Source organism: Etheostoma cragini, chromosome 21, assembly GCF_013103735.1.
Source record: "Etheostoma cragini isolate CJK2018 chromosome 21, CSU_Ecrag_1.0, whole genome shotgun sequence".
In the NCBI taxonomy this organism is placed as follows: Eukaryota; Metazoa; Chordata; class Actinopteri; order Perciformes; family Percidae; genus Etheostoma; species Etheostoma cragini.
This window is the reverse complement of record NC_048427.1, coordinates 1,493,055-1,512,248: the sequence shown is the minus strand read 5'-3', so window position 1 is coordinate 1,512,248 and position 19,194 is coordinate 1,493,055. Positions and strand designations below refer to the sequence as shown.

The 19,194-nt window shown below is 41.0% G+C and overlaps 1 protein-coding gene across 5 annotated transcripts in view; it reads right to left on the bottom strand.

Annotated features, from left to right (window-relative positions):
• The window catches only part of LOC117936502 (KAT8 regulatory NSL complex subunit 1-like), a 32,258-nt gene extending 13,963 nt beyond the window's left edge, over positions 1–18,295 (bottom strand). For 4 of the 5 annotated variants that reach the window (XM_034859578.1, XM_034859580.1, XM_034859581.1 and 1 more), the window contains exons 1-2: positions 13,631–14,105; positions 9,423–10,890 (exon numbers count right to left, since the gene is read on the bottom strand). In XM_034859578.1, the coding sequence (XP_034715469.1) occupies positions 9,423–10,822 (1,400 nt within the window). In that variant the 5' untranslated portion in view covers positions 10,823–10,890; positions 13,631–14,105. Of the gene's footprint in view, positions 1–9,422; positions 10,891–13,630; positions 14,106–17,228; positions 17,312–18,254 lie in introns of those variants that run through there. The other variant, XM_034859579.1, reaches the window with a different exon arrangement.
• Positions 18,296–19,194: the final 899 nt, after the last annotated feature.

Below are 19,194 nucleotides of genomic sequence, written 5' to 3'. Positions count from 1 at the left end.
TGCTGGAGATCAGATAGAAAGCAGGTTAAGGAGTCTCCCCTGCTGGACATCAGATAGAAAGCAGGGTTAAGGAGTCTGCCCTGCTGGAATTAGAGCTGGGCGATATGGAGAAAATCAAATGGCACTATATTTTTGTCCAAATACATCGATACCGCAACAATATTGTAGTGGTGACTATTGGTGCTTTCACAAAAATTTACACAATGAGATATTTGATAAATAATAATCAGAAATGTGGCTATAATTGCTAAGCGGGTAAAGGCAAATATACAACAGTCTGGTATGTTCAGAAAATAACATCACTTTTCTGTAATACAGCCTTTAAAAAAACCAGGAAAAGACAATACTTATGCCATATTAGCATATTCAAAATCTAAGACAACATCTAGGCTCATATCATGTTATTGATAAATAGCCCAGCCCGAGCAGGAATTCAGACAGAATGCAGGTTTAAGGCACTTCTGCATTTGCAGCACCAGATGTTCTGTCCACTAATATTAACAAGTTTATGGTTAAAGCATAAGTAGAATTTCTATAGCTCTTTGGTTGACAGCCATAATATACAGCCACCAGACTTAAGTCTCATACTTGGTGCTCATCTACTATATAGTTATAGTTAAGCTTGCATATATCTATCTATATATATATATATAGATATATATATATATATATATATATATATAAATTTGGGCTAAGGGTGCACTATGTAGCTACATAGAATATAATGGAACTTTGCATTAGGATTGACAACATGTATTAATATTAACGCCAATCCTGGGTAAAAAATGACTTAACCAGACAGCCAAAACTGAGCCCATGTCAAACAAGCCAGTTACCTTGTTTAGGTCATTAGGCGACAACTTATGACTTCATAATTTCCACTTCGTCACACACACACACACACACGCTCACGTTTTGAAACTTGAGCTCCGCCAGAGAAACACAGGTATGAAGAAAGGTAAGGCCAAACAAAAGGCCTTTCCACATTTTGCATTTCCAAATCAAACAAAAAAATAAAAGTGGGCCTAATTATGCTTCACACACACCATTCAGTCCTTATTCTCGCTTACTAACAAGAACAAGGGAAATCAAAGCAGCAGCTGTCATTTCAATTGCTTTGTTCTCTAGAGTCGATGACTTTTTAAAGCACATTAAAAAGAGCTGAAATTTATCCAGACACTGAAACATGAACAGAGACAGAAAAAGGCTCTATTTTTCAGATTTATTTGAATTCTGCCACGATGACTGGCTGCAGTTTCACAGGACAGCTGGGTAAACTCATCTCTTACAGGAAGAAACTGCTCGGGAGCCAGGATAGGGAGCGAGGCAGGTCGACAGGGTGTGGGGCAGGAAAAACTAGAGAGGGCAAATTCAGCCAGAGAGCCGCAGCAGTCATTACATAAAAGAGGGGGGGGGGGTTATGTAACGCCTGTGGGTTCATGTTGAGGAACTTGGGCCGAGCTAAACACATCCAGATGTGTCAAACGGAACAGAAACCTATAGAGGCACTCACATACATAAACACACACACACGGGGGAATAAAACGGGGGGAAAAACATAGCTAAGCTACTCAGACTGCAGAGTAATGCTGAGCCATAAGCATGAGAGGCACGCTGTGGTCTCAGCCAACCTAGTTACCCTAATTCTCAAGCAGCACAACATTTGACTCGGGATCATCCAGCCCTCTTTTTATCATCCAACAGACACAGAGCCTGCAAACCTCGCTACATGCAAGTGCTGGTCAGATAACAAAATTCACGGCATTTTCATTGTTCCGTCTATGAGCCGTTATGTAAGCTCTGAGATTTCCCGATGAGCATTGTTGTTGCCTCAGAGACGAGAAACTGCCCACTCGATTCTCAACTCCGAACAAGCCGTGCAACAAGCCTAAATAAACACTTTCCACGGATATGTAACTCTAATTCACTAAACGGCTGTCATTTTGCAGCTAGTATTGCAGATAGACTTAATTTCTGAAGCTAGCAGCACCCCCACCCTGCTAGAGGCCATTGCGGACGTCACATTCACAGACACACTGGCTAGAGCAGGCTGTTGGCTGGCCCCCCAATCCTCTAAGATACGGGAAACCACATCTACAGTATAGACAGGGATGACAGGATTAGTTGTAAGCAACACACTGCATCCAACCAAGCAGTCCAGATAGGTTATTTTCCACACTGCTGTCAACTCAGCTGACGTTAAATAATTGAAGGGCGGCTGCCTGAAGAAGACGTGACATTGTCTGTAGTGGTGCTGTAAGCTATTAATTGGTAACGTGACAAAATATCAGTTGTGAAAATGTGGTATAATGGACACACACACGGACACACACACACCTCTATGGGTTGGGAGCTGAGAACCGGTTTCTTTAGTTGTTGTGGGATGGCTGATTATACAATGTGCATCAGACGGCAGCTTTACAGATGAGAACATTTCCAAGGCAGCTTTCCCTCGGTGTACAGAGAATTATTAGCTTTACAGCACGGCAAACACGGCATAATGGGTGCTTCTGTGACAACGCAAACACCTTCAAAACGTGGCTTATTCAAGAAAATCTGAACAAATTCACCTTCCGAGTCTGTTTTTTGTTGCTCAAATTGTGCAATTTTCCTGTTTTATGTAGCAAGCAATAAAAGCCAAATAACTAAACACTTGTGCCCTTATACAACATGGCTGAATCAGTTAAGTGCTCTCAGGTCTGGGTTATGTTTACGGGTGAAAGAGGTCATTGGGTTGCTTAACATGTCCTGCAGGGAGGGCAACATCTGAATTATGTGGGTCAGCATCTAAAGATTATGATCTGCTGATGAAGTAATCCAGCAAATAGATTCATTATGAAATTAATATAAAAAGATTCTGTGTCTTCACAATACGGACTCTGATGTTATAACTCTGCCTGTAACAATTACTAAATAACTAACCACAATTTAGTTTTTTACATAGATGCAGTTATATTTCATTACCACAATAAGAGCATTAGAGCATATCTTATTTATATATATATTTAAATGAGATCTGTCACACTATTGTCTGAATCGGCGTAGCACCACCTAACGTCCCAGTAACGATGCCCATGATGCTATGGAGTCCTACTAGAGGACGCCCCTGGTCTCCATGGTGATAGAAGTAGACCCACTTGCAGTAGCATGTCCAGTCGGCTCTTGAACATTTAAAAAATAAATAAGAGTAATAATAATAATTACTATATAACATTTTTTTTTTTTTTTTAAGCCCACCGAAGCAGCTTTACATGCGTTTAAGTAATGGGGTTAGTTTGTCCGTGGTGTTTAATCTACTTTGGTGCTTTAACCTAATTTAACGCTCCCGTAAATGACGTCATTTATTAACGTTATGCATACGTAGTCCCTGGTCTCCATGGTGACCGACGTAGCTCCGCCACGGGGGATGTGTGCTTTTATTTTTCTAATCCGTTCATAACAACTTGTTTTCTAGCTTCTGCTACGGCCCTAAGGGTCAGGACCGCTGATGGTAATTGTTAAATTTTGTTTAGACGTGCCAAATTGTAATTATACAAGTGACTACTGATCGGACCGGTTAGTGTTCAGCTGACACTCGTTGCCATAGCAACTCCAAACTTCCCGGGCTGTAGTCGTCTAAAGCCAGAGAAATTAAACATGCTTTGTTTTTTTTTGGTTTATGATTAAAGCTTGGTTTTTAACGGATTAAATGTTTTATGATTTTACATGGCGTTGTTTACTTCATAGGCTCTAACGTGCGTTTCTGGGTCACATGGATATTTGACAAAAAGACGTATCCCGGGATTCATTTAAACTTTAATTTGGTGGAAAAATAAATTAAAAAATGTATTATTTAACTTAAAGAGACAATTATATTGGTAACCGCTATTATTTGAGCCAATTACTTGTCCAGCCTAGTTATAACCACAGTACAGTTACAAGGAAGACACACACACACACACACACACACACACACAGTTGAAACATGAACATACATTAGCTCCAGCTTGTTCTATAAGGTGTACATTTAGTAAAACCCATTCTACTTCACCCGTAGAAAAAGCACTTGAACTGTCGATTCACCTACAATACAACTGTCATCATCACGGAGAGCTATTTTAACGCAAATGAGGACTTGTTGACAACTAAAAGGTTGCAAGAAGCTGCACCTGCTTCAAAATAAAACCCTTAAAATGATCGGCTGGAAAGCCTCGGGAGTAAAATGCAGAACAAGACGTGTCATGCTTGCTAAAACCAAAGATAACCACAGCTCAGAATAAAGCAGATAAGACAGAAAAGGAGTTACTTAACAGTAATTTTGTGGGTTTATTTAGGGACATAAGAGGAGATTGGTCAAGGTGAGAGGAACTCGCAGTGAGGACTGTAATGAGCAACGCAGGAGTCATATTGTACTAAGGTTGCTGCCTCGTCCCTGCCAGTAAATCTAAAAAAAATCTCAGCATCTCTCAACACTAAACGGGCGACTCAAAGACTACAAGAGATATGGTTCAAGTTACAAAACTGAATCTGTGAAAATGGAGGTGATGAAAATGAATGTGACAAAAAAATACTATTTTTTACCCCAATCTTACATTCAGACCACATAATCGCAACTTTTATTTAACCTTCATGTTGTCCTTGGGTCAAATTGACCCCATTTTCATTTTTTTGTTGTCAGAAAAAATGGGCCATTGAATAAGTTCTTTAAATGTCAACATTAAAAATATCAAAACAACTTTGGGAAAATTAAAAAAAAAAGCACCTACAACATTGAAAAAGTGACAAAAATGTCAGAAAAAAATAATAATGTTGGAAAAAAGAAACCAAAATGTGTTTGTTTTTTCATGGTTGACGGGAAGACAACACAAGGATTAAAAAGGAAAGTTGCCTCAAAAGGTGGAAGTAACAAGAACATTGAAAATAAATCAATGAATATGAAGGTTAATTGAAAAATTTGGTAAACTTGATTGACCTTTTATTTATTTTTTCAAAGTTGCTCTGATAATGACCAGGGTTGCGTTACTGTCTAGCATTCATGAAATTTGTTGTTTACAGCAAACCTGGTATTTGTTTTAACCTCCGATGAACCTTCAGGTCTCTCTACAAAACTACTCGTCCTGGGGGAGGAGAGGGCTGCAGGTCCGGGGTCAGATCTACTCTGCCCGGGAGAGGAGAGGGCTGCAGGTCCGGGGTCAGATCTACTCTGCCTGGGAGAGGAGAAGGCTGCAGGTCCGGGGTCAGATCTACTCTGCCTGGGAGAGGAGAGGGCTGCAGGTCCGGGGTCAGATCTTCAGTTTGCAGCCTCAGCAACTCAAATTCAGCCAGTGTAAAACACCACCGCCGGGGGTTCATAGCGTGCTGGTGGGCAGTCGCAGTGCTGGGTCTTTCGGCAGAGAGTTAGCGGGGAAGTCCAGGATTAGGACCCCCCCCGCGCTGGAGTTAGCGGCTGACCGAATGAAGAGTTGCTACAGCCCCGAAGGTGTGATGCTGCAGCTCTACCTGCCAGCAGCGTGGAGTAGGCGTGGTTGCTGACTGACATTTTGGGCAGCCCAGCTGATTACCAGAGCATCAAATAAAATGACAACCAAGTTTAACAAATGGCTTAATTATCTATTAATAATAAATCTGTTTTTCAATTAACACACATTTACATCATTGCTTCCACCCTATTCATGAACGAGGCATGTTACTGGCAAAGGTCCAAAAAGCTGTAAGACATATGGAGAGTCCACCTAAGCCATTTAACAAAAAAAAAGAAAAAAAAAAAAAAAACCACATCCTGAACCACCTTTATATATACACATTATATATCATTTTGTTTGTTTAACCTGTGGAACTTGCGAGAGGCAGTCATTCTAGCTCTCTAGCCCCGCTCATGGGGCTCAATTTTAAGCTTTTAACCCACATTCTGCACCAATGTGAAGATGGGCAGAACCTGATGGGACATCACTGTAAATCTGTGCCCCGCATTATAAGGGCTAGATCTGCAGAAATTAATGAAATTATGGGCATCCCCTCGCTGAAATTCAGGCACTGTAGCTAAATAATTATTTTCACATCTTTACAGCCTTTGCCTAAACATTTAATTCCTCTGGCAATATTTGCCCTTCACACTCATGTTCTGTGAATCAAAGAGCAGATTCAGAAAACCTAAATAATGTTGCATTGATTATATTTATTCTACAATTAATGTATGACCAACATTTCACTAATTATTTAACCAAAAAAAGAGCTTAATAATGGTAGCCTAGACCCTGGGTTCCCACCCCAGACACCCCTACCCACCCGCCCGCCCATTCTCCAGTTCTCTCTGCTCTAGCACACCTGAACCCTCAGTTGCATCAGGTGTGTTCATAACAACCCAATGACTGGTTACTGACTACTATTGTTGTGTTATTGATTTACTTTTCACTGCTCGGGGCCACTAACCCGAAGGTGATGACAGCTGTGCGTGGGGTTGACGGGCTAGCGTGATCACAGACAGACAGACAGACAGACCGACCGACGGAGCACTTTAAAGGAATGATTCGTAACGTAGATAATTTGCTCTCATTGGCGATAACATGTGCTGCTTTTGCAGGATTTGAACATTGTATCAATACATGACTAGTATTCTCGTCCTCGCCACCCATCCCCCACCCCCTCCAGATTATCTCCACTCTGTTTTTACGTTCATGCGGCTTTTTAGGCGCAGCGCAAAACGTAAGATGTCAGGGAAAACCATGCAAGGCGGTGTCCTAAAGGCCTCTTTTAAAAACAGATCCACACAATTCACATGTGCTGCGTTTTCGAGTTGGAAATGCTGGAAATCCGGATCCCTGCAGCCTTTAACCTCATTTAGAGGTTTAATTAACTAAATACTCTTGGACCCAGACAAATACACTTATCATCTTTTTAATTTTCAACTGTATATTCCTACAAGAATGAGAACATGTTATAATCCTAATGACCCCAGATGTTACTCACACTGGAATTATGCTCACTGGTTTTGTAAAAAGGGATTGGGATTCAATAGTCTTCATATTCAAAGACCCTTTACACACAATGGAAAGCACCTACTACTTCCAGGGGTCTCAACTTTCAAACCCCCCCCATCTCGCTACATCTTTCACTTTCATTACAAAAAGAAAGTAACTTAGAGAGAGTGGTGGTGCACATTTCATGTAACATCAATGGTTATTTGCAACAACTAAATGTATCAACTGACTCCATATTAAAAGAAAATCTTGGCTGTGACTGATAGATAATGGAGCTTTAAATTATACAACACGGCCACAATACAAGTCACTGTTTTGATCTTTTAAGTTTGATAGACTTTGGATGTGAATGATAAATCAATTTGATTAATTCTGAACATAAACAGCCTTCATAGTAAAACTCCTACAGTAAAACTTGTTTAATACGGTCAATCTATGTTGTTATCAGCCGAAGGGCTTTTATTTCCCAAATGTGTCTAAGTAAAGGACATAAAACATCTACATCAAAGAAGATAGTGTTAATTACTACTCGTCTACCTTTAGCCATGGTACAGTACATTGCCCATCTGTCAAGTCTACAATTCTTGTACATAATGAGCCCTTTAGGACAAAAAAACAACAACTATATCATTGCAATATTTACTATCTACATAACTACGTCCATATCTTAACATTATATTATTATTAATATTACTTAGGGATGTAACAATGCATTTAGGGATGTAACAATGCATAATTTCTCCTGTGTCGCACTTTGAGATTCTTGGGAATGAAAAGTGCGTTATAAATAAAATATATTATTATTATTATTATCCTGAATCGGTAAATGATCAATATAAATGTGTAAAGATTGCAACCGGTACAAAGAGAAAATAAATAGTGATGCGTGTAATCTACTTTAGATTTAGACGTCGCTACATCTTCTACGGTTAATTTGTTTGAAGAGATTTGTTTTTTTGGTCATTTTAATGTAGGATTTGTTTAAAAAAATTAAATTAATGTTTTTCAATTTTGTTATTTAAAAGATATATGATGACAAATTTAGCTGCACTTTTGATAAGAGGACACATACTGTTTTGTATAGTTGATGTAAATGTCTGCAGGTCATTCTGTTGAAAAAACTTAAGAAAAAAGAGAAATGTTTGTGAACTTATCGTGAAACGTATCACATCCTGAGCTCAGTGTATCGTTGCATCCCAATTAATACTACTACTACTACTACTACTACTACTAGGTTTGGTCATTAGCCATTTGTTACATGCAAAAGCACAAAATATTCAGGTTACAAATCAGAAAATTATAAAATTTAGATGTGAGAAATGAAGATCTGAAACAATAAGAATGGGAATTTACCAACTCAGAACAATCCCTTTTTTGCTAACTTGAATCTTTTTTTTTATTTTCATTGTGTGGTCATATTTACAATGACAATGTGACTTTCACTCCTTTCACAATCTGAGGCCACAAATGTAGCTCACTGTCCACTCTCCTTGAAAATTATGTGCTTTAAATTTGCTCATAAACTGCCAACTAACACCTGCTTTGACCTTAAAATAGGCCACAGACAGCATAAATACATTAAAAGCAGTATTTCTACCTCCGGATCATGCCTGCAACACAAGCTTCCTGTTAGGTCATGAACATATTTAGGTCAAAGGTCTAAAGTCAACCCAAGAAAGGATAATAAAAATCAGTGTTCTCAGCTCCATTGTTAATAATCTACCCAATCCTAAACAGGCCAGTAAGTCCATTAACGCAGACCCACCTGCTGTATTTTCTTCCCCTCTTTCCAAACACTAATGACACAGAAATGAGTCCTCTAATGTGAACTTCCCAGTGAATACATTTGCAAGCTCCTGTTGAGGCAAACCTGACATCACAACAGGCAGAACATAAAACCTCACACCACAACCTGACTATTTCCACCTTAGTTTCAGTTTAAATCAAAACATACACCGGCTCTGTGGGCGGTTACTCGATCTCTCTGCAGATAAACAGAACGTGCAGTTTCAGCCTCGCCCCCCCTCAGGAGGAAGCACCGTGTGACAGGACCGCTTTTTACTTTTGAGTCCAATCCAGCCTGTGCGTTCTCCACAGGATGACACCACCCACACAACTACACATGTTCTCTGGGCGAATGGTATCTCTCTACCCCTCCCTGGAGTTTGACCCAACCACTACTGAGGACAGTTATGATTGTCATTAGCACCTGCTGGGCCTGCGTAGCATATTGCAGGGCCTAGACTTACAGGGACTATCACAGGACAGTTGAAGAGCTCCAAGCTCCATGGAAATATTAGAGTAATTTAAATTAACTGCATGTGACTTTTTTTTTTTTTTCACATAAATGCTCAACTTGAGCCTCTGCAGTTAATTCTCCAATACTGCAGATGATCATGTTTAAGTGATTCATGTACAGCCCTAAATAAGGTTGATGTCTCAGCGGGTGATGACACTTTTACTTACATTTTGACATGTCGCTGCTCAATGTCCACTCTGGACAACTCCTCCTCCTCCAGGTCAGAGTCCCCTCCAGAGCTACTTTCCGTTACATCAGAGTCAAAAGCGCTTTCTGCTGAATGAAGGTTGGCCGATCCACTCAGATACAACCTCTCCAGCTCCAAAGGCATGGAGCCGCTTTTCAGGAAGCGACCGAGGCCGTCTCTGTTGTTCGAGGAAGAGTGGCGTCCCGTCCTCCACGTAGCCGTGGGGGTTGCCGTCTCCGATTTGCGGTTACCGGCCAAAATCCGGCTGAGAGCCGAGTCCAAGAAGCCACCCAGCTGCTGCTGGATGTGCCGCTCCACCTGCTTGGCCTGCACAACCTGAAGACGTTTGCGCAGGCGCCGCAGCCGGCTTTCAATCTCAGATTGGCGGCTGCTGTTGAGAAGGGTGCGCTCCTTAACGTGAGCATCAAGGCTGTCCGAGGAAGAAGTACAGGGAAGAGGAGGCTGTGGTGCAGGTGAGCAAGACGGGGAGCCCTGCCGGCTGCTACCTGGTCTCTCCCTATCACACCCCTGAGGCTGACTCGTAGGTGTGTGTGAATCTGCCTCATCCATATGCACGTGTCCAGTGGGGTTAGGGTTGTCATGGGCATAGGGGGAAAGTGCATCAGACTGGAGCACTGGTGGGTGAGGGTTTATTCCATCTGTATTTTGAGAAACCCCAGAGGAATGCTTCTGTTTAGGGGTTCCTTTTACCGGGATATTCCCTGATAAGGTTGCTGTCAAGGTCTCAGAGTCCAAGGGCAGGTTCTGGGACTGAGGGTCTGTGGTGGCAGACGGCTTGTCACCATTCACTGCCACCACGCAGCCAGGGCCAGACATAGTGACCAGTTTCTTGGCCAGGCCATTGACAGGTGCCATGGGCTGGCCTCCTCCGTTCGTGCTGCCGCTCATGAGGCTTTTGAGCTGGCCGCCAGAGAGTTCGATCGCCTGCCTCTTCCTCAACAGGAAGTCTCCTCCGCCGTTGAGCAGGGAGCTGGGCAGTATTATGTGGCTTTTCAACACCGACTGTTTGATGAGGACTCCTTGCAGCTTGATTGACTCCTTAGTTGAAGGGACAGGTGTCACATCAGAGCACAGGTAAGAAGCCACCAGCGGCTGGAGCTTTCCCAGGGCCGAGGCCTGAGCCACAGAGTCGGCTTGGGGCTGCTGCTGTTCCTGGTCGCCGCCACAAAAGTCAAGAGGGCACTCTTCGGACACGGCCTTGCACTTTGCGGGGCCGCTGCTGTGGATGAGGATGTTGCTGGCGTTACCGTTGTTCTCTGCACTGGCCGGTGAGAGACTCGAGGATGGGGCAGCCAGTTTGAAGCGGATGTGGTGAGCTTCGGCTGGGGCGTCGGTGAGAGCGGGCGCCATCGCAGCCATGCAGTGCAGAGGGACGGGCACCGCGGCCTGCTCCACACCACCCGCTTACTGCCCCACCCGAGGACAGCCTGGATTGAACAAATAGAAAATAAAGACAGAAGGAGAAGGGAGACAAGAAAATAAAGTTAAAACAAAGTAGGAACATTGACTCACACAAAGCACACACAAATTCTGATCCTAGTTGGAGTGGGAAGATGTTGGGTGGAGATATTTTTCCATTAACAAATCCCAGGTAACATTCACAACCTCGTACAGGGATGGACCCACAACCAAATAGTGTACACAAACAAATAGACGCTTCCCAGGACATGTTTAAATGCTGAAACCGGCAGCGCTACAATTAATTTGTATAAGAGCACACAGAATTAGTCAGAAGGCGATCAAGAAAAGAATAACCGTGAACTTGATAGCCTAAACAATATTTAAAGGAAAAGCTACGTATGAAATGCAGATTCATCTCAAATCTGGTTTGACACTTTAATAATAAACAAAAAATATATATATATATATATATATATATATATATATATATTCCTCCATATGAAATATTTCTTAAGTGTAAAGCAAAAATAGTCTTTCCAGGCAAATACAGTAAAACATGCTACTGAAATACTTGCACTGCAGGTTATGTAAGGCATTAGAGTGGAAAATTACTATCTACCACCCAAAAAGAAATATCTAAAATATTTGACACTGAATTTAATCAATAACAATGCTCTAATCGGACTGCTTAACATCAAGTCTAACCTTAAAAACAAACCTACAGTAAATGTCTACAACTAATCAAGTTACAGGGCTAATCAAATTATCCGATGACCTATTGGATGAAGTCCTACAAAAGCGGCTGGAACATCTGAGACGAACAAAATCCCCATCAAAAATTCAAAAAATGTCATTTGAATCCATTGTAATCACAATAATGAAATTATCTATGGAGGCCATCTTCATTAAATTAAAAACCAAATAAGGAATCACATGCACAAACCTGGGTGCATGGGATTCTTACGATAAAGATGTAATAACCTCAGACATCTGAGCTACTTCTTACAAGGCCAATAAATAATTCCCACTACACCCATGTTGGTGTGAACAAGCCTTCATTGTCATTTACCTACAAGGCTCCTCTTTAAAGAGCACACTTTGGATTTAATTCTGGGGAGGGAAGAAACAGGAAAAGCCAATGCAAATTGTAAAAACCTCACTGCCAACATGTGCCCTGGCAAGACAGTGTGCAGCAGGAGTCCACATAGGCAGTAAGTAGGTGGATTTAGGCCTCAGCATTAGTCCAAAGCACATGATGTCATCCTGAGTAGGTTCATGTGTACATGAACACATTAAACCCTCCCAATTTCCCCAAAAATGTCTGCCAGCAAAATGATTCTAAAATTAAATATGTGAAGGAGGACGAAAAGGGCCATGCTTAAGGTGCATTAGGGATTCAGTGGTTAACATTCACACAGACTGACTGTATTTTATCAACATCAAACTTTGGAGAAAAAGAAAAGAAAAAACGCCTCCCTTCAAATAATACGAGATAAAAGGGAGCTGCATCTCCGCGTCTCGTCTGCAGGGTCAGATGAATGGGGGCTCAGTATTTCACCGCAGTTTCTAGTCAGCGCGCACTACGCCATGTTGGTATTTCCGAAGCAGATTATGCAATGCAATTCATTTACTTAAAACCTTCCATTCCGCTCCAAACACAGCGAACAAGAGAGGAAATTAAAACACACGTTTGCGTTGGTAAATGCATCGCTTTAACCAGCGTGCATTGTAACACCAGGTCAACTGTCTGGTTAGAGATGCGACAAAAATGTCCACATCAGACGTTAGCCAACCATAACGTAATCACCAAAATGTCTTCCTGGTGTTTACAAAAAAAGGCATTTTGTGCATTTAAGGCTGGCGCGTCTCTTCTAGAAATAACGTTATTTCGTAATCTTGAATTCTCAATAGCTTCCGCTGGAAACCATACAAGACGTGAGTGTGTGTGTGTGTGTGTGTGTGTGTGCGTGTGTGTTTGTATCATCGAGCCGTGGCAGTAACAAAAAAAAAAAAAAAAACACAGCAACCGATCTCCACATCAACCAAACTCCCGAGATCAGAGAGATAAATACGTCGCTAAACGCTGTCACTTCGTCCACTGCGTGCAAATGAGTGCGCGTCGCTTCTGGCTAACGTTAGCTCGGGAAAGCTGCTGATCCAAGATATACAACCTCCTCGTGAAGCTAGCGTGCGGTTCTCTTAAGTCAGCTGCAGTGAGACGCTACCGACCCTCATCGCATCGTGGATGTAATGTGTGAACCTGTAGTTGCACAGTTTAGTGGTTTTTATTTTATCTGTTGGCGAGAGCCGCTGCGCTTTTACGCAAACCTCGTTAGCCAAGTAAACATTTTAGTCACCGACTACGTAACGTTACGCTCACCACTGGTAGTTTTGAAGGCCAATTACGCCCAAAGTATTATGAAGTATACGTTTAAAAAAAAAAATGTAGCACATGCACGCTCACATTGACATCAGGGTTAAATCCAGGTGCTGTTACATCGCATGTGTGTCCAGAATAACAACCCGGATCACAACTTATCTTTATTGCAGAGTGGAGACATGGTGTGCATTGCAATTAGACTATGGAAATAAATACAGGCAGCCTGCTGCTGTACACCAGTGGAGGCCGTCCTGTGATACACCAGCTGCCGGGCCATGAAATGTTAGCATGTTACGTTAATGCACACACACATGTCAGAAGCTCAAGTTGGGAGTAGACCCTGCCAGTCGAGCTAGCTCGCTAACAAAGAAAAAGGAGGAACCTACCACGTGACGAGGTTGCACTATCCGAGGGAATTTCGGCAACAATCCCCTGCAGTTTAGTGGAAAAAACCAAGGGTTCAAACACAAAAAATCGCGGCTTGAATCGATCACTCTGCCATTAATTAATCCAAAAATAAAGCAACCAGATTGCCCCAAATAGGCCCAGTTCACAGAGCCGCTCGGGTTTCGTTCCGGATTCGGGTCTACACCTTGCTCGAGCAGCTAGCTCGCCTCGCCGCCAACACAAGCGAATATAAAGACAAGGCCGTGAAACACTCCTTCAAACTCCGAATTACTTCAAATGTAGGCGATTTCGCGGCAATCGTACACCAAAAAATCCGATTCTCAGTAAGCGAAAGGTAATCCAGATGGTAGTTTTGTCGCGAGCCTTTTTCTCTCGTTTTAGGGAGAGACGCTTAGAAAATGGCGGCTAGCTCCTCTCCCTCGGATTTGAGTCTGACAAACATAGGAGGGCTGTGTGAGAGTGTGTGTGTGAGTGTGTGTGTGTGCGCGCGCCCGTTTGTGTGCTGCTTGCTTGCTGGTAGGCGGGAGACATTTCTCATACTGGCCACTAGAGTAAAGGGCAGATAAGAAACGATATAAAAGCTCAAAAGAAGATGCCACAGGAGGGCATTGTCTTGCAAAAACACGGCGCAATGTCAATGTAGACCTTGTTAGACTCTCAGGCTGATATAAAAGGAGCTGCTGGTGGTTTTTAAACTGGGAACACTGCTAACATACTGCTCATTATGTGTGCAATAGTCAATTCTCAGTACATAGGCCTTGAATGCATATATCATGCATTGCATTTCATTATATTTTGTCTTTTCTATTTCCTGTTTGGTTTGTTTACTTATTTTATTATAGTTGATTTAGAGCTTACAAAGATTTGAGTAGTTGTCATCTATTCAATTGTTGGCCCTAATTTTGATAATCTATTAATTGGGTTGAGTGATTTCTTTTTTTAACAAAACAAGTAAGAATTTTCTAAATTCCAGCTACTTATGTGAATATTTTCTAGTTTCTTCTTTCCTCTGTGACAGTAAACTGAATATCTTTGAGTTGTAGACAAAAGAAGACATTGAGGACGTTTATCTTGGGCTTTGGGAAACAACGATCAGCATTTTCTGACATTTTATAGAACAAACAACTAAATTGATTAATCAAGAAAATACTTGACGATGAAAATACTCGTTAGTTGCAGCCCTACACCTGTACATATAAACCATTTACTGATTATCTATATATTAAAAGGGGTTTCTTTGCTGTTCTTAATAGCTAAATTATAGTAATTTCCCATCATGGTCCCTGTTTACAGAAGAGAAAACAACTCCAGACTGCCTGGCTCTCTCATGTGTCACTTTTAACAGGAACTAGATAGCCCACCACTACCGCAACACCTCTGAAGGTGCAGCTTGTGGCCACTTGAAGGCGCTCTTCTGCAGAAGGACTGTTAAATGCAGCTTTAGTCCAACAATAATCCACAACTACACTGCTGTAAACTACAGGGGGGACATAAAAACAAACATGCTAATATAATGGAGATAAATGCAATGGTCTTTACCCCCACCAACTGCTGCCTTAAAGTTACATTAAATTGGGAACTACCTGATCAAATAGTCAGTGAACCAGATTACAAATCTCACAGCCTTCAGTCCCTGGCAATTTGGACACCGGCTTCAAGACCCAGCTCCTGCTTTTAAAACATAATACTTGTTGCAGGGGTACAGGTGAAATTAGACATGGCAGTGTATTTGTGTATGCACGGGACCCTGCACAGGAGACCCTGCACACGAGACCCTGCACACGAGACCCTGCACACGAGACCCCCATACATACATACATACATACATGCATACATACAGTACACATAAATACATGCACACCTGGACTTAAATTCACACCTGGTCACTTTATCACTTTAACACTGGACTCAACGCTGACACTTGAATAATAATTTATGGTCTTTTCTTTGTTTATTTGACAAATGTTTCTATTGTTGTTGTTATTATTATTATTGGTATTTTGTGGGTTTTTTAATCTATTTTTTCTTGCTAAAACTGCTGCTGGAACTTTCAATTTCCTCGCGGGAGTCATCCCAAAAGTATTAATAAAGAGAAATCTAAGTCTAAGTCTATTTATCTATTGTGGCTCGCATGCATTGGCTAAGAAAACAAACCCCTTAATTTAACAACATGTACTTCAAAATGAAATATTCAATACATGTAGGTACTAGATGAAAGTGGGCCTGCAGTGTTACAGTGACCAGTGTAACATGTGACATTGACATCTTATCGGGGGATTCGCAACTTCCTGAGTTACCTCATCCTGTTCAGTTGCTCAGTGTTTGTTGGCGCTTATTGTAAATAAAGCATGAGGTTTGTTTTAGTGTGGCGTATTTGAGCTATAACCTCTGTTATATTTCACTTTAATAGTGATTTATAGATCTCTCACATTTTGTAAAGTATTACATTGTACAGGTATTATACAAGTACCTTTGTTAAAAAAAATCCTCTTAGATAGATGATTATTACAATACTTTGATGCTCTTCACAAAGATAATTTCAGTGTTTATAGTCCTGATTTATCTTGTCTTTTTGTTTTTGTTGAGGAAGTTTAGATTTCTGCACTCATTAGCCTATTTGTACTTGTAGTGCCATCAGTCTTTTAGTGACTACTGTCTTGTACGACTGTTGAATAAACATGTTTTACCACTTCCTGTGTACTAGAAGATTTTCCAAGTAAAGACTTATTGGGCATTAGATGTTTACAACGATGTGTTGCGTCCTTTCTTGTGTCTGTTAAATAGTGAAATTAATGCATACTACATATGCTACTACAGGCCTTGCATGGCCTCTGTGAATTATCAGACTACCAGAAGACATGCAAAATAATAAGTAATTATCAATGTGTGTATGCACATGTGTGAAGGAGAGAAAGAAACTGTCTATATTTGCCTGTTCTGAAATGTTTTTCAAATGGATGTCTACATTAAAAGTCTCAGGAGGCAATCTACAAAAAGTCAAGATCAAAGATCAAATGATGGTGATTATCTTTAATAATTATCCAGTAAGTTATCCCCCACTTATCCTTGTCTGCTACAAAAAAAAAACATCCATCCATCTTCTTATCCTGTTCCAAGTCACCAAAGCAACACGCTATGCTAAACTGGATACACTTCCAGTTTCCTAATCTACATCCTTAAGCTCCTCCAGGGGGATTCAAGAGGCGTTTCCCTCACACGTTGCTGGGATGTGTAATCCATCCAGCAGATTTTGGGTCTCCTCCCAAGCCCTTTGTATGAAAGGGTTTGGAAAAGGACACCCACGCACCTTCATCACATAGCATTGGAGATTATTAGATTTGTATATTTTCAAGGCCTATGTTTTTTTCTTTCACAGCTTTATGCACATAGTATCTTGTAGACTGTTGTTTTGTGGTTGTTCTGAATTGTAAAACTTGAAAAACCGAAATAAACAAAAAATTCAGCCAATAGTATCTGCAGTCTCATCCTTTTTGTGGTCACCACTGCCCATGATAATAATAATAATAATAATAATAATAATAATAATAATTAATAATAATAACTATTTAGAAATACCTTTAACTCCATTGTTGCAATGGTCCATTCCATAATCCAAGGAGCCATAATTCCAGTGGCTGCACAGGTAAACAGCATGACACCTTTAAACAAAAAGAACACATACAAAGACATTAGTTTTATCGTTTTAAGGGGAGCTACTTACTTTATATTTTAACTAACAGATATCTTAATGAAAGAAGACAATTATTTTCTGCATTACAAGTTTTCTGACATTCTTATGTTCACGTGAAAAGCAAACGAGGTATGATATAATGCTTATGTGAACCTTTGGTGAATTTAAGAGCTGCATACAGAGACAAATAGACAAAGTAGTAGAATAAGCACCTAAATGTGTATTTTGGATTTTTTTTTCCCTCACTATTCTGACAGAAAACATGTTATGGTATCAAAATAGCCCAATGTCTCTAAGTTGAAAGATATATTGCCTGTAGTGTCTTCTATTAAAGTCCAGACGCAGTTAATGAAGTTAACTGTCTTGGCAACGGTGGGGGGGGTTTGTACGTGCAGCTGGCAAGCTAACGGCTAGCTGTGCTAATGATAACCTAATGCAATTTATAATAAAAAAGTTTTACGTGTTGAATAACGTAAACACCGAGCTTAGGAATTTAAAGGTTAGTTATGAAGGGTTGTTTCTCTATTGACTAATCGTGCCAAAGACCGCATTGCCAGTGATTTTTGTGACACAATTAACAACAGTACTTTCGCTCAACGCTAGATGAGGAGCTAACGTTAGCCATGCTAATGCTAGCGGCGCAGCGACGTAGAAGGCTAACGCCGAGATCCTGGCCAATAACAGCCCACTTAGCTAGCAGACTAAGCTAATGCTAGCTAGCTTGTTTGCTTCCCGATCCCATACTGACTTCTCAATGACTGCCGTTTTGCGCACGTTTGGCGGAAAAGTGTTCAAAAAAAATCAACCTGTTTGAATCAAACAAACGATACTTTAACCAAACGAGTGTTTTTTCCTGACGAGCGGCGCGTTCGTTAATTGTGAGAAAAATAACAAGACAAAATCTTACTTACCTGCTTGTCCTGTTACTAACCGTTTACGACTTGATAACAACCGCCCCCCGCGCTCCTATTGGCCAGAGCTTCAATTTGGGGCTTCCCATTGGCTCACCGCGGCTGTCACTCTGAGCAAATGCCCGTACAGCGGAAATGTGGGACGAAAGTTCATAGCACCAAACTTCATTACCAAAAAATATTGTTTTCATTTCTAAATGTCTTCACAACCTCCACATTATTTATGAATGGCTGATTTAGCTGCGCCATTACACGAGTGTTGTTTACACCGCACCACATGCTAGCTACTTGTAGTCCAGCCTGGTGTGTTTTCACTCAATGCAACTACAATATCTAATATTTTTTTTACTGCTCTGCCTTCGGGGCTAAACTCATAAATGAACCGCTGATTTTCACAGCATGCTACAAACCACACGCAGATGCACAGATGGCTGCAAATTAGTTTGTTCAATATGTTTAATTTGCTCTTATTTCTTGCATGAAATGCTGAACAGATTGTGCTGATTGTGGTGATGGTGGGATGAGATTTGAATGGCCTGCTGGGTCTCTCTGTCCTTAACCCTAAAGTAAGACGAGAGACTTAGAAGAGAATTACTTTTACAAAAGTAGAGTTTAAGCCGGAGCTGATGAGACATGAGACACAAGGGACAGAGGACGGATGATATGAGTGAGCCAGTGTTGGGCTAGTCAGTGGTTTGAATGTGTGAAACACTGCCAGTGGTGGAAAGTAACCTGGTAGCTACTGTAGTTATGTACGATTTTGGGGTGCTTGTACTTTTCTTTAGGACCACTTTATATCTTACTTCTGTAAGATTTCAGTCATGGTTGATTTAGAATTTCTATTTAAGTGAAAACAATTGAATTTTTGCTCAGAGTTTCGCAGTCTAAAGCACAGACATATGATGGTGATCATAGTGTTTCTTTGGTCTGGAGTCATGTT